Raw genomic sequence first — 16223 nt, forward strand, 5'->3', positions numbered from 1 at the left:
TACAGCGGATTGTGGCCTTTGTGTGCCGCTGCCACCCAGCAGTGACTGATGGGATATGTCGCCCTCGTCCCTCTGCCCGAGGACCCTCTCCAGTAATAAGTCGTGGCCCTCGGAGATATGATGACCAGGCTTGCGCCACTTCACCATGACCCTCACACTGAGATGATATATAACGTGGGGCCTCTTCAGTTGTTTGTGGCGTATGGGAGCGCAAAGATGCCACACGCCTTGCGCACGGCGTGATCCTATTGGATAAGCAGTGCAGGGGTAGTGCAAGTGATGAGAGAGAGAGAGAGAGAGAGCAGTCTTTACCAGCTCTTGTCTCTCTAAAGGCAGGCACTCTCGTTAATAAGCTCCAGATGCCTTTACAGAGAACGCAGGTCTGCAGGCTGCGTGGGTTTCCTCTTCGCTCTTAAATCACGCAGACGTGAACTGATCTTCCTGCCATCGAAGCAAAAGAAGATTATGGGGTTTTATCAAATTTTGGAACACGTGGGAAGAAGCTTATTTGCGAGACTGGTGGCTGCGCGCTCGTCCTCCATGTGATGGAGGCGCGCGGTGGTGGTGTTGGTGCAGCGCTGGAAATGTGTGTGAGGTGCAGAGGAGAATATCAGTAAAGACGCCGAGGGATTCCGTGCGTGTAGGCAAGGTCAGAGTCTAGCCTGGATGAGATTATCTCCATGTGGAGACAACAAGGACGGACTTTTACGTTTCCTCTCGGGGGACGAGGTCGCCTGGGGATGTCCCCTGAAAACCAAGAGTTTCTCTCTGTGCGTCGGATTGCAGAGGCAGCGAAAATCCCTCTATCTGCATGATCATGGCTGAGCTTTATTTCTGACAATCTCCAAGCTGCGTGGATTCTTTCTTTTCGCCTTTGGCCTGGAGATAAAGTTTCTTCGCTCTGCTCGACGGCTGGATGATTTATTCGGTAATTACACGCACTTAAACGCAGTTAAGGCGATATTTTTTTTTTTAAAGGCTGCTGGTTAAAGGGGCAGCGGTGGTTTGAATTCCATCAGAGCAGCAACAACACAGCGGCGGCCAGCTGTGTTTACTGAACGGTCACATCTGTCGTTGTTGACGTCGCTGTCCATGGTGCTGAACTCGTGCTCCAGGAATGGTGGAGACGCTGAGTATCGCAGTCATCGGTGCTCCCGGAGTGGGGAAAACTTCTATAATCCGCCAGTTCATCTATAACGATTTCTCGGAGGTGTACACGCCGACCAGGACCAGATATGTGTACAGACCCTCCGTCATACTGAACGGAAACATGTACGAGCTGAAGATTTTGGACGTCCCGCCAATCTCCTCGTTTCCCTCAAGCTCCAGCCAGGTATCATGTCTCTGTGGCTTCTTCCTGCGGGGTTTAACTTTATTCCAGAGGGCTTCATTTCTCTAATCGGTGCTTCATTTGACTTTTCTGTCCACAACCCTCAAAGACAAAAGATTTTATTTTATTCGCTAGTCTACTAGTTGCTATGGAGACCCGGCTGAGTTAAAGCCTCAGAGAGCTTTGACGTTTTAAACTCTCCCTCGTCCTCATGTTCAGGGAATGCCAGCTTGCATGTTGTTGTTTATTATTCATAACATGTCTTCTACAGGCTCCTAAAAACAGAACAGTCTTCAGTGTCTAATAGATGCAGATGAGCTGATTATACTCCGCTGCCGCTGCTGCTGCTGCTGTTGGTGCTTGTGTTTAATTTGGCCTGTATGCCCTGAAAATAATAACAGGGTTGTGCTGCAGGGGAAGCCACAGCACCTGGTTAACCGTTCAGTGTAAAAATAGAACAGATTGCCCTTTTTTTTTAATGGCTACAGGTCATATGCCACACCTCATTAGCTGCAGACAAATCTGATTGCAGGATCATACCAAAAAGCATCTTAGCTACAGAGGCCCAAGGTTAGTGCACAGAGCAGACTCTTTTATCAAGAGGTGAGAATATTTCAGAGTTTCCTGTAGTTTTTTTGTTCTCTGAAAGTTAATTTTATTAAAAGATAGGTTGGCATTTCATAAACAGTACTCAGGGGTCTATGTGGATGCTGTAAATGTTCCTCCTATCCATGTTACCCCTGAAGAGACTCCAGCTTGCAGTGGATAACAAACTTAACAGTCCCATTTGTGTGTAAAATGTGTTTTAAAGTGCAGCCAGTTAGACTTAATATAATCATACTCGCCGACCAGGACCAGATATATATATATCTATAGATATATATATATAAAACCATTTACACTTTCACATCAAACAATTGAAACTTCAGAGGAAGTCCAACATGAAGCCTCATACTGGTGCTGAATAAACTTTAAAATACATTCCGACCCAGAATAACTTTAACAGATTGAAATTAGGAAGGGATCTCTTCATGGTGAGTATGGAGATCAGGAACAATTACTGCAACCAAGAAGTGTTTTTTTTTTTTTTGTACATGTCACTTTATATAAGTATGAAACACCCTTGGGTAGTGAAACAATAACGCCCCACTCCAGGTGTCTGTGGACCTGAGGTCAGCAGAGGTGTGTGTTCGACCCCTGTGCGTTGCAGTCTCAGTTGAGAGACTGTGATGCTTTCAGGATAAAACCCCCCACAGCCCCAAGGTCACCACACTAATCTGACGGCTGCTGCTACTGCTGCACATTTCCGTCCTCCTCTCTCCTTCGGTGTCACACATAGCCCTCCCAAGAACAGCAGTTGTTATCTGCACAGACAAGGTGCCACTGAGAAAATGAGATCAGGCCAAGGAGGAGACAAAAAAAAAAAAGTGCTATTGCTTCCCAAAGTGTCGGTATGCAGTGCTCAGAAAGCTCAGCGTTAACACAGTAAACATGTGAGAGGCCAGAGCCATCATAATGTCAGTCAGCTGTAGAAATACATGTAGCTCCTACCAAATTTAACATCTTGTTAGAAGGTGTTAAAAGGTCTGCAGTGTGCTTTGTTGTTTCCTTTCTCCACAGAGACCCTCTGTAAAGACCTTCTGATTGAGTTTCCTCTTCCTTCTGCTAAATGGTGCTTAACCCCAAGCTGCTCGGTGTGAGCAGAAACCCAGGATAAGACTGGACGTGTCTCATGACTCTCATGTGGGAGCGTCAGCGTACGTGTCCCAAAGGTTGAGTCACATGAGAAAGCACACACAGTTTTCAGGATTTTTTTTTTTTTTTTTTTTTTTTTTAATCTTGTTGTCTCTTATTGTGTGTGAGCATTTTATGTTCATTTTAGTGTGGTGTTGCAGTGAGAAGGTGCTGCTGGTTTGGCCTCTTTGTGGAAGGTATCAGAGAAAACCATTAGCTGAGTGCTGCCACAACATTTCTATCAGACAGATTTATGGTTACTCATTTGCTGAGGAATGACCCGGCGAGTCCTTCTGTACTTTTTCTTCTCTGCTCCCATCATGTCTGCCTTGTTCTGAAGCACACTCTCTTGCTTTGTCTGGTGACGTCCTTTATTCACTGAGAGCAGCGATGAGACACGGGCCATTTCTGACTCACCGCCCTGCTCTGTATTTACCCGGTGGGCAGAAAAATCGAACCTTGGTCTGAAGCGGTGGACCCAAAGAGTGACAAGTAGAGCTTGCACAAGAAAAACCTGATTGAAATTTACTTGCGGTACACAGCAGATTGAATTAAAGCAGAGTTCCCTGCTATGATACTCCAGGGGATAAAAGACCAACAGAGGAGACAGTGCAGAATTTGCTGCAGTCAATTAGAGAGGTTGCACAGGGTTTAATGGACACTGTCGAAGATTTACCAAATGAGGTTTTATAATATCCTCTGAAATTTGTGATGAATAAGCTGCAGAATGGAGTGAGTCAGTACGCCTCCATGCTTATGCAGTGTGGCAATTTCTCATCAGTTTAGATTATGTTTGAAAGAAGAACATTTATGTTCTGGCAGGCTACTAGTGACCCCATTTTAACCGCACAGCCATTTTTAACCCGAAGACAGGATAAAAATTTCTATTATTTTTACTGTGAGGGTGTAATGATTTTCTTGCTTTTCGGTATGTCTGTCCGTTGCTGATAGCATTGCATTTAGAGTGCATCTGTCACACTGTGTCAATTAGGATGTGATGACAGTTGGATTTACGCCTTACAGCAGATTCAAACGATTATTTTTCTTCTTTGTTTAATTTTTTTTTTTGTTTTTGATATAATGCATCTCCATGATGCCCTCCCACACAAAAATGCTCTCTCTTCCTTCCCTGCTCTCCCTGGACATTTTATTCAGTGATCTCTGTCAATACTGTCTGTGAAAACACAATGGAAATTATTGCTTTTTGACACTTTGACTCACATATCAGGCTAATGAGCTGATATGATATGCACATATCTGAAGTGCTCATGAGGCTTTGATAATTCAGGACAAAGTTTAGAGAGAGATTTAAACATGTCAGTCATAATCTTCAGACAGAGTTATCATTGATACTAAACAAACCATCTTAGCTTTGCTGCAGCTTCATATTTATCAATCCATTTTTTGTGAACATGTTGAGCTATTCCTTTATTCCTCAGCTTGTTTAAAATGCTTTTTAGCTCTGGCTTTAAAAAAAAAAAAAAAAAAAAAAATCAGCAGTTCATCACTATAATTTCCCAACATCAGCTACTTTATCTCTATTTATTAGTTACATCATCTCCAACAAAGAGGATTGGATAAAAGCACAATAAAAAACCTACAGATCTGAATGGTTTTCTTAGTATAGATCATTAATGAGCAATGGGAGCTTCATTCCCAGGAAATGTAAAAGATTATTATTGCAAGTCCATTACTGTGACCTACGTGTGACATCTGCAATCGCACCCCTCCCCTCACCAGGTTATACCGGCCTCCACTCTGTTCATTGATCCATCACTACAGTTTATTACCATTAAGCTGCAGCTCCTAATATCAGGAGACATGATGGCTTTGTCACAGCCTGTTGAAAACTGACCATGGCCTGTGGTTGTCAGGGAAACATGCTCTGTTTGGTTCTGGAGAAGCGAAGGATGAGATGCTCTTTTTTTTGCGCCGTGTTAAGAAGACCGACTGGAAGATACAGACAGTGGCACCACACTTCACATTCACGCTCCCACAAGCACACTCTCACATCCTGCGAGCACATACAAATAAACATGCCCACACATGCATTTAAAATTTTGATTTCAGCTAATCTGCCATGTATTGCTGCACTGTCTTGTCTTTCCAGATCCTCTGTAGTTCTTGATGTCTTTATTTTTTGTCTGTGTTTCTTGTCTGGGTTTAATAGAAGGAATGTTGCTATTTCTAGCCCCTCCTCCACATTTAAAAACAGGATTACAAAGAGATATGAGATGAGAGCACAAACTGCTATTTTTAGCCCCAGGGATGCGAGCCTTCAACTGTGTGCATCTCACGTCGTCAACTGCCTCAATTATCTGAAAAGGGTGAGCTGTGATGATATGCCGCACTACCACAGAGGTTATGTTTCTTTGTTTGTTTGGCAAAAATGGTGAATAATTTTCTGAAGTGTTTGCCTGCTTGATGCGACTAGATTGAAATTATACCGGACACAACAGAAGCAACAAAAGAAATGAATATTTTTCCCACTCAATCTTTCGATTCAAACTGGAAAGACACAGAGAAAATAATCACACTTTCTGTCAGTTTTCACAACACACTGCCTCCCCCTTTCTTACTTTCTCCCTTCCTCTGCCTTCCCTTTTTGGATGGCAGTGATTTTTGTGCCACATGTTTGTCTCTATGCCTGATCGGCCTCATTATCTCTCTGTTGATTTGCGGGGCTGTTTTCTCCCTCGCCCTCACCTAGCCACAAGCCCACAAACGCCAAACTAAATGAGGTCAAATTGTTCCCCATTAACACAAATGCATTAGTGTGTTATTATTAATGATACACTGATCATCGTCTGCTCCCAAACAAATTATCAGATGATCTTATTTGTGCAGATTGTCTGCACAGTATGTTGATTTGAAAAGCATATTTTATCCAACCTTGAGATGAGTGTAATTAGATTTCTCACATGCCTGTTTCAAGCTGTTGTAGGAGGTAGAAGAAACAATGGAAACAACATATGGAAAATTACTTTCACACTGCAAATCAATCGTCCTTGCAAACACTGCTATAAACTCAGATGCTAATTAGAAGCATCAAAATTAAAAGAGGTCTGATAATCAGCACTTTGATATCTGTTCTATCAAAGCAACATGATGCAACAAGCAAAGCTCCAAAGAGGTCAGATCATCTGTGGCCAAATCATTAACTACAGTGCATCAAGCAGCTTTGAAAATCACGTTGTTTGCTGCAGCGTTGCTCATGTATGGAATTATATTTGTGATTAAATAATGAATGTGCCATGGAAAGGGTTAAACAAATGACATTTCATGTGTTAATCTGTTAGAAGCCCAGCTAGCCTTTCCCCATAGTTTGCCTTCAGTCTTTAAGCTAAGCTAACGTGCTGCAGCAGTGTGCAGTGTTATTGATCTTCTCATCTAACACTGCTATATAATTTGTGTATTACATTACAGCAGTGTGCACTGAATAAGTCTTATGGAGCATAGTATCCACTGTTATTATATGGAATTGAATTACACTGAATCAAATAGTAGAGAATAGAATAAACCAGAATTTAACTGACTCACAGAGTCTCCAGACCCTTCATTAGCTGTGTGCCGGCACACCAGAGGTTATACTGGCACCCTCTCTACTTATCCCTTGATCCAAAGCTGCCTTTTTCATCTTTTCAACATTCTCTCAGGACTGCGTTTGTTTTCTCATTTCCTTTCCTTAGGAGATTTCCCCCCCCCTCCATCCCCTGAAGCTCCTCTGTTTTCCTCTCGTTCTTTTATCAGATCAAATGCTCATAAATTCATTGCATGATGTTAGAGGCGGTGAGGGCCGTGAGTCTTTGGAGAAGCACAGCATGAGCAGTGTTTTTATTGAAGCAACTGTCCCCCACTAAGGTATAAATGTAACCACTTGTTTTATGCTTTAATTACAGTTGGAAAGTCATCAGCATCAAACAAATGTTGCTGTTTGCTGGACTGCATCACAAAGTGTAGCCAAGCAGCAACACTTTTTTTCTCTTGACAGGCAGCTGTGTGTTTGCTTGTGTCCTAAAAAAGTGTAACCTTTGTTGTCGTCCTTGAACGTGTGTAGCTAGGACACTGTGCAGAGTTTTTCTCTAGGCAGTCACCATGTTTTATGACTTTGTTCTAGGCTGTGCGACTCCCAGAGCCACACCAGCTAAAGGACTTCACTGACTCTGCACTTTTTCACAACGGATAAGCAACTGAGGCAGACAAACTATGACACTGAGCCAAAGTGTTTTAAAATAATTACAGAAACACACACCACATGCTCTAAAGCTAGCTGACCTTTACTATTATTGTATTCTGTAACTAGGTGCATTATATGCTAGCAGCTGTTTGAGCCTGCACTTTGGCACACACAGCTAAGTGCTGACACTGCTGACACCGATAATACTAACATTATGATGTTTAACACTAGAACCGCCAAGGGGTCATTTTTACCCCCCTCCTGTTTTCAAATGCCTGTAACTCTGTTAAAATAAAAGTCATACATATCTCAATTCATGACTTTTCTTATAATGGCATTATTAACTATCTAGTGAATCATGGTGGGAATGGAGTTATAATAAAATAAAATATGAGTATTTATATTTAGAATCGCCGAGGGAGCATTTTTAACCCTAACAGAACCCGCTGTATAATGATGTGCATGACGTGACACATCCCACCACCTGACATGACGTGATGTGACATGACGTGATGTGACGTGACGTGTCACGTGACACATCACAACATGACCTGACGTGACATAATATGACATGATGTGATGTGACATGTCATGACTGTGCAATGTTTATTATCAAACAAAAAAGAAAAAAATATCAACATTTTCTCATTTGTACTAAATTCACATTACAGCTGAGGAAGTATTGCAGCTATTTTGCCATAAAATTCAACACCAGATCATCAAAGTTTTGGTTTGATCAGCAAAGTCATGAGAATTTATCTTGTGGAGAAAATGATTGCACCAAATTTCACAACAATCTATACAACAATTAATCATAGTGGATCTAGAGTAAATGTCACATGATCATGAAAGTCATAAGGACACATTGTCCAGGAACCTTGAATGCATGTACAACATTTTATCACAATCCATTTAACAGCTGTTGAGATGTTTCACTGAAAATTATAAATAATGATTTGCGGTGACATCAGGTGATCGCCACATTTATGGATTAATCCTCTGAGCACCATGAATGCCTGTACTAAATGTTAAAGCAATTCATCAAGTAGTGGTCAAGATCTGTCTTGTTTATTTATGTTTTCATCTCTGTCCTTTAGGAGTGGTTGGATTTGCGCTGCAGAGGTGTTCGCAATGCCAACGCCTACATCCTGGTGTATGACATCTGCTGTGTGGAGAGCTTCGAATATGTCAAAATGATCAGACAGCAGATAGTGGAGCACAGGTATGGCCAATCACATGCTCTCAGCTGCCCAGACACTCACTGAATATACAACCGCTGGTGTGCAGCTTTTTCAACCTCATTGGTGCTTTTTAATGCCATCACTGTCATCCATCTGGAGACAGCATGCAATTTCACAACCCTTCCACAAAGTTATACAATTACGCATTAGTGTCAGAATGACAGTGATAGATAGTCTGCTTGTGCTGATAGCTTTTAATTCAGCATATTTGGCCCTGCATCATGACTCTGTCTAGTAATAACATTTGATACTGGTATTGCTGCATGAGAGCTGGATGAGATTTTAAGATTATTTTTTTAGGATGTTTCTGCTTTTATTGGATACGCAGCAGCCAAAGACAGGAGGCTTGAGAACATAGAATAAAGGTCTTCAGACTAAAATTAGAGAACAGTACAGAAAAAGAAAAAACCTATGAATAGGCATCACCTGCTCTATCATCCTTGCTGTTGGCATATCTGCATATATTTACATATTGAAAGGTACAATGGAGGGTGGGTGGTGCAGTGATTAGCACTGTTACCTCACAGCATGGAGGCTCTGGGTTCAAAGGTTTTCTGTTTCTATGTGTCAGTTCTTTGATAGACTGGCAGTCTGGGAATAAGCAGTATGGATAATGGATGGAGGGACTGTGAAAGGCCTGATTGTTTTGCAATGTTGTACATGACCTAACTACCACTGCTACAGAGTTCATCACACCCTTCCTGCAGTTCCAAATGTGTTACCATGAATTTTTATGGCCCCTGACAGAAAACTATCACACCAGCAGCTGGGACAGGAAGGGCAAATGGAAAAGGAATGGAAAATAGGAGTAATCATAGGACAAAGATCTGAGGTCAGGATGGAGGAGGAAATAGAAAGAATGGCGGAAGGACAGATTGTGTATATAAACAGAGATCATAAATAACAGAGGCGGTTGCAGCCCAGAGTGACTGTACTGTACTGTAGACATCAACTGTAAAGAATTGATCTATTTATTTTACTTTATTTTAAAATATATGCCTAAAATACTTGCAGTCAAAATCTGTTAAAAGCCAGAATGTCTTATTTTTCTGCTCTGTGCCTTCTAGGATGAAGCCTACCTTCAGTTCAGTGAAGTGTCTGACAGCATGCCTCCATCAGTTCTGTACAGTTTCCCCCAGTTCTCACAAAGAGATGTCGCACTTCACATTTAGCTAAAATACCCTAGCTTGAGCAGATATCCTTTGAGATATTTTTAAATCTGCTATATGAGCACAACTTGTGAAAAAGAGAAAAGTGAGATGATTACCGCACTGTTTTTCAAGTCCACATCTTTAAGAACTTCGCCTCAGGGCTTGAAAATTGTACTGTGTGTGCCTTTCTCTCTGCCGAGCCTTTGGCCCATCTGACGTGCAAATATGCATATGTATGCAAATTCTTGTCAGAAGATGAGGCACGATATAACAAAAACGGAAGAGTTGTTGCGAATCGTTAACGCAGCAACTTTAACAATTCATACCTCAGCTGACACTGAGCTCAGTAATTCAGCATGTTTTGTGCTGACACACATCACTGTGCCTTCCAGTCTCATAATGAGCCTAGTTTAATACTCCTTAGCAAAATCAACTTTCTAGATTAAAAAAATGATACAAATGCTTTTATTTTTTACAGAAAAAATGAGTGATTCACACCTCCAGCTAAGGTGACTCCCAGTTAAATAAACAGTAACAATTAAATATAATCAGTCTTTTTTTCCTTCATAGTTTTTGCTCTAGAGTCCAAATCAGCATTTCCTCTGCTTTGGTTTTACATCGCTGTAGTGAACTATCCTCCTGTCCAGTTTACAGTATCCACTTGGATTTCCACCATTCATCTTACAGTACTGGAAATGGTTGGACCTGGTGGCATCTTCTTATATGTTCATTTTTTTCTGAACATTACAAACACTAATTTATTCCTACCTCTGGCTTGCCATACATTTTCACACTTGCTGTAAACCAGCAACTGCAGAGTATAGTGGGAGGCCCCTTGAGCATGTGAGTTCTAATCCTCCAGTCCACCCCCACACACCTCAGAAACAAAAACTGCACACAGACATCTTGCACACACCCAGTGAACCAAACACCAAGACGGTAACCATGCTATGTGAAACTAACCATTCTCTTTTTTACCCCGTGGTCCTGCAGGGAAGGCAGCAGCAGTGAGGTGCCAATACTGGTGGTGGGCAACAAGAGAGATCTGCAGCGACAAAGATTCATGCCTCGCAGGGCAGTGTCAGTGCTGGTGAAGAAGACCTGGAAGTGTGGTTATGTGGAGTGCTCTGCCAAATTTAACTGGCACGTAGTGCTGCTCTTCAAGGAGCTGCTAGGCATTGCTGTGGCACGTGGCATGCGCCAGAACCACACCTCGATCCGTCTACAGGGGGCACTACAGAGGAATCGCTGCACCATCATGTGACCCTGAAAGCTCCCTCTACCCCTCTTACCTCAGGAGTGGAGCAGCCGTGGAGGAAAGGACTTTTTATCTAAATGGCTGGAAAAATACCTTGTGGCCTCCTGCTTTACTGAGCTGATTTTTCATAATGAGGTTTATTAGACTCTTGCGCTGTAACCAACACAAAAATTTCACACATGGTCATCCTACCATTTCCTAGTCAAATTCTACCAAATGTGTAAATGAAAGGAAGGAGGTAAAAGAGGAAGCAGAAATAGGATAACACGGTTATTTTTCTCACAACGATTAGACAATTAACATTTGAGGCTATGCTTGCCCAAATTACATAGCAGCAGGTTTTATTGAGGGTTGTCTTATGGCTGTAGCTGGGCCTGACGGCATAGAAGCAATGTTTGTGAGACTCAAAACAGAGAGGCAGCAATATAATTGAGTCTTCCTTTGAATTTTTCATATCCACTAAGATCATCAGCAGATAGTAACACCTGACATGTTCTGATTTATTTGATATATGATACAGGGGATAAGAAGAGCAAAAAAATATACATTTCTGGGGAGATGATCTTGAAATGTGTGGATATAATTATTTGGTGTTTTGGGGTTTTTTTTTTTTTTGTTTTTTTTTTGTGCATTTGTTTTTTATTCTTACCCTGTCCCTGTTACAAGATTTCTCTATGTTAAAAGCTGTTTCTTCAGGTGAAGGGTGTTTTAAGGTTGTCTTGCAGCAGAAAATACTGCAGCTCCTTATCACGATGTACTGTGGGACTTTAGTCTGCTCTCTGGGTGTCTGTTTCTGATGAATACATTAAATCTAGGGAGGTGAGGTCTAAAATGAGAACCTGTACATGCAATGTGGATGTTTGTGTGTGTGCGTGTGTGTTAGAGAAAGAAAGAGAGGCAGACGGAGAGTGGTTTGGTATCTAACATTCAGGCAAGAGAAGATAAGACAGATGTTGAAGCTTTAGATTAGTACGGGGCAATAAAATCCTACAGGAATGTCCCAACTGACTATATTGACTATATGTACCACTATATTATATTACAAAATCCCTCAGATAGAGTAGATGTAATCTACTAGCACTAAGATATCCTGCAGAAATTGAGGGAGCAGAGCTCAATAACTTCTATAAAACACCCTACAAGTGTATCACAGACACAGGGGGACCCTTAAAGCTTTCATATCAGTATCTAAAAAGTGTCTAATTGATAACGCTGTGAAATTAACAATTGCTTATTTATTTGATTAGGCCTAGGTACTTTGTGAATATGGCTGCACTGAACGTAGGCAGACCTATTGTATATAAGAGTGATTCATCGAGTAATTGACTTGCATGCTTTTGTTGGTAGAGCCAACAGGTCAGGGTTTAATTGCACTGATGTGAAAATGTGATATTGTGTTTAATTCTTTTGTAATACATACATGGTTTTCTGACACTGTATTGAGCAAGTGAGTGGAGTGAATGTGGTTGTTTTTCACTGGCATGTGAGAGCACAAGCTCATGATTCTCTCCAAGATATAGTGTTTATCCTCTGATCAGGGCAGATGGCTGTGTTAGTTTTTTTGTTAGTTTTTTTAGTACAAAACAAACAAAAAAAAAAAGAAATAAGAAATATGTAGCAGAGATACATTAGAAAGCAATTGCGTGTAGCATGAGTTCTCCTATGTTTGTGTGCGCATTTCCAAATGAAAAGGGCTACAGTTTTTTATCTGAAACATTATTTGTATTTATTTTTACTGTGCTAGTACTGTGAGTATTTTTGTTTTATTTTCTGAACTCATGATTGAATTATTAAATGCATTTGAGAACACCAACTTTACTCTGGTCAGTCGTGTTCAACAAATACACCACAATAAGATCATTTTGACAACATTGCCACCTTGTGGTAAGTCAGCGTTATCAGGAACCAAGTCAGAAATTGAAAATGGATCAACTGTAACATCTTAAACCCCTTCCAGGTGTTGCATTTTTGCTCAAAATGTATACAGGGTTGTGATGAGGCAATGAAATTATGGCAGTAGTCAGCGTATAAGGGATTTAATTATGAACTGTACTGTTGTGATCGGCACACTGAGAGCCACTGTACTGGAGTCACATTCCTTGTGTTTCCAACATACTGGGCAATAAACCTGATTCTGATTCTGAGAAATTATCTCAGTAATGCCCATTCTTGATTGATGGTGAGTCAAAATGACTTTCTCTGTGGTTTACATGTCTACGTTTACCTGTTATGGAGCTCAGGGGCAAGAGTTGATTGTTGGGTCCTTGTCCTTCCATCTACATCCCTGCCACCTCCAAAATGTTCACGAATGTCAATTTGTGGTCATTATTGATTGAACACAATTGTATTGGGACAATGCACTATGCAAACACAAAACTAATACAAACTAAAATAATGACCTTCTTACAAGTCAGTTTTGAAAATACGGGATCCTCTCAAAAACAACTGGTCCTTTATCGGCTGATAAAGTCATAATGCAGAAAATGATCAAACCAGACAGGCAGTGTCCCTGAGGTGTTTGGCACCCCTGGGGGCAGTTGCCTGCTTGGTAATACAGCCTTAAGGGAATTCAAGAGTGGATCCCACTGATTTTACACCATCTGACCTTTAATGTGGCCCCAAATACAAATGATTATATGTGTGCTTCCAGTGAATGCTAAGATAAATCACACTTAATCACTCCTGTGTGCACTGTCATCCCTGGGAGTATTTAAGTGTGCCTGTGTGTGTTGTACACAGTACTCAACTGTGTATCCTACATCTCTACTCACCTGAGCAGTATCTGATCTGAAATCAGCCTCCAAACCACATGTCAAATGTTTAGGAATGTTTAGGTAACAACATCACGTGGTGCAGGTCTGAATCTAGACCCGGACTGATAGAGCGGCCATTCCCATTTAATCTTCCACTCCAGGTCTAGGAATGGCCGAGTTCACAGCCGCGCCCCCTAAAGACACTGCCATAAACTGTTTGGCTCTGTCGTCGTGGAAATCGGCGCTGATTTGGTTTTAGTCTGGTCAGATTATATGGAGGTCACATAAGGAGTTTCCCTTCTATCCAGCCCGGCTCTGTGCACTGAATCCTCTGCAGTCCGCATCAGCAAAGTGTCTTGGCACCACTTCTCGTCCTTCCTCCGGTGTCATGTGAACGGGGTTCACGGTGGTTTCTCTCTCCCCAGACCGGACCCTCCTCCTCCGTAGAGCTCATTCGTCAGTGCCGACGTGCTCGCCCCAGCGGTCCCGGCGGGGCAGTGTTTCTCTCCCCGCGGTTTGTCCTGCACTCTCCGGCGGAGCGGAGCATGAGCGACCAAGGGAAGGGCTCGGTATCCGCGTCTGCCGCGGCCCCGGCACCCGGGTCGGATACTTACAAAGGCTGGCTTTTTAAATGGACCAACTATTTGAAAGGGTACCAGCGGCGATGGTTTGTCCTCAGCAACGGCCTGCTCTCATATTACAGGTAAATGTTGCAGATGTGCCAGGTTTGTCAGACGCCAACCGGGCACGCAGCTGGCTGCCTCAGCTGGCTAGCAGCGGGCTAAAGCTAGCTGTCAGATGGACACAGACAGCTGTCTGTTTACTTAAAGCTGACACTGGCAAAACCAGCCCGTCTCACTTTGACTTACTGCGGGTTACACAAAGGAACAAAAACAGACGTACGTACACACAGCAGCCACGTCAGCGAGGCTTTTAATTCAATAAAGTGACACAGTAAATATCGACGTTAGCTAGCACACCAAGCTAGCCCGCTAGCCTCAGTCGGTGGGCTCATGTCAGCTGTCCGACAACACGACATGCGCTGTCTGTTAACATGTAGGTAGTTTAGACACAATTACTGCTTTTTGTAGTTTATTACGCATATATACGAATGTTCTGTCACCCTGAGAAAGTCATTCATTCAGTGCTTTGTGCTGTAACAGATAGTTTCTGTCATTGTCATCTTCACACTGACCACACAGGTGCTAGTCCTGAGCTAAACAGCAGCCTAACACCTGTGGCTCAGGTGTGCGTGTGCACGTCTGCAGGCACAATAAAGAAACAATGAATGGGCCAAAAAGCACTTCAGCACGTTTAGTCTTCCTGCTAGTGTTGGCTTTATATTTAGTCTGCACTAGATCAGTTCATAGCTCGAGTTTAAAGCAAAGCTGAGGTGTTTCCTCATAAAGAAGTCTTGTTCTTTGATTGTTTAAAAAAGAAACAGAACTTAACCCCCCACCCCCCCAAAAAAAAACAAACAAAAAAAAAAAAAAACACACCCAGTACTTATTCATTGTCAGTCTAATATTAATACAGCCTTATTAGCTGGTCAGTTCACTGTCACATGGTCTAGTATGAGGAAGTTAAATCTTGGCCTTGGCAATGGTACGTATGACAAAATAAGCTCTAGTCTAATGTCCAGAGCTTTCACCTGACCTAACTGTATTCAGAAATGAAGACAGTGACATGTGGTTGAAAGCTCTGGAAAAGCTGTAAGCTGTAAAACATTTTCATTGCTTTCATTGCTTGGCTGTTTCATGTTTAACCAGCTCTCCTGCTACCACTTGACTGCTTTTGTCAACATTAAAACACTCAGCTGTATCGTCTTGCGGGTCAGAGTGCCCTTGGCGCACGTAGAATATTTTACCTGTTTAAAATCAATATCCATTCTCGTTTTGTTTAGTTGCAAAGTGTATTTATTGCCCAGAAAATCAAGTAATGAATAGGCCCAGCTTTTGGACTTTTTGTACTATGGGAGGAGTTTGAAGTGATTGTGGATTGGCACATGAAGAAGCCCTGAACCACCTGCATAAAGCATGGTCCACATAAAAGGTCAGCTGGAGTATTTGTTGTGACACTTGTTCATCCTGTCCGACCTAGAATTCCTAATTACTGGTTCACAGCAGAGCAAAGGTGCACCCATTGGAGGTAACAGTCTTCTGCTAGTAGCACTAGTAGTCAAAGATCTGACCTTGAAGCTAAATGCCTTTACAAAAAACACCCATCATATTTCTAGCTTAAGATGTTAACACAAACTATAATTGCTTGCCTTAATAAAATGAATTCATGTGACTCTAAGTCCTCTAGCATAATTGTCTTTTCAAATGTCATCTCTCTCTGGTAGGTTAGAGGGCAAAAATCAGCTTTGAAGCAGGAAGAGATTCACTGACTTGTTAGAGGCTCTTCTGTCAGTATGGAGGTTTGAGTGTGGGTCATCGGACTGCAAGGCAAAATCTTGACTCATGGCATTTCCCTTCAGCTCCATTAGTCATAAATACAATATTCAAAATTTTCAGGTTGAATAGAGAATTTTCTCTATTCATGCTTGCAGAAAAAAATGATTAAAGCCACATTTGGAC

The 16223-nt window shown here is 42.0% G+C and overlaps 2 protein-coding genes across 3 annotated transcripts in view; both read left to right on the top strand.

Annotated features, from left to right (window-relative positions):
- The first annotated feature begins 1117 nt into the window (after positions 1–1117).
- rasl10a (RAS-like, family 10, member A) lies at positions 1118–11486 on the top strand. The gene is made up of 3 exons (XM_026320640.1): positions 1118–1333; positions 8339–8463; positions 10627–11486. Exons 1-3 carry the CDS (start codon positions 1118–1120, stop codon positions 10895–10897), a joined length of 612 nt encoding a protein of 203 aa, XP_026176425.1. The 3' UTR covers positions 10898–11486.
- Positions 11487–13909: 2423 nt separating this feature from the next.
- The window catches only part of osbp2b (oxysterol binding protein 2b), a 41048-nt gene continuing 38734 nt past the window's right edge, over positions 13910–16223 (top strand). Inside the window, exon 1 of one of the 2 annotated variants that reach the window (XM_026320830.2) lies at positions 13910–14347. In XM_026320830.2, the coding sequence (XP_026176615.1) occupies positions 14190–14347 (158 nt within the window). In that variant the 5' untranslated portion in view covers positions 13910–14189. The remainder of the gene's footprint in view (positions 14348–16223) is intronic. The other variant, XM_026320831.2, reaches the window with a different exon arrangement.

The sequence above is a fragment of the Mastacembelus armatus genome, chromosome 9 (assembly GCF_900324485.2).
Source record: "Mastacembelus armatus chromosome 9, fMasArm1.2, whole genome shotgun sequence".
Lineage (NCBI taxonomy): Eukaryota > Metazoa > Chordata > Actinopteri > Synbranchiformes > Mastacembelidae > Mastacembelus > Mastacembelus armatus.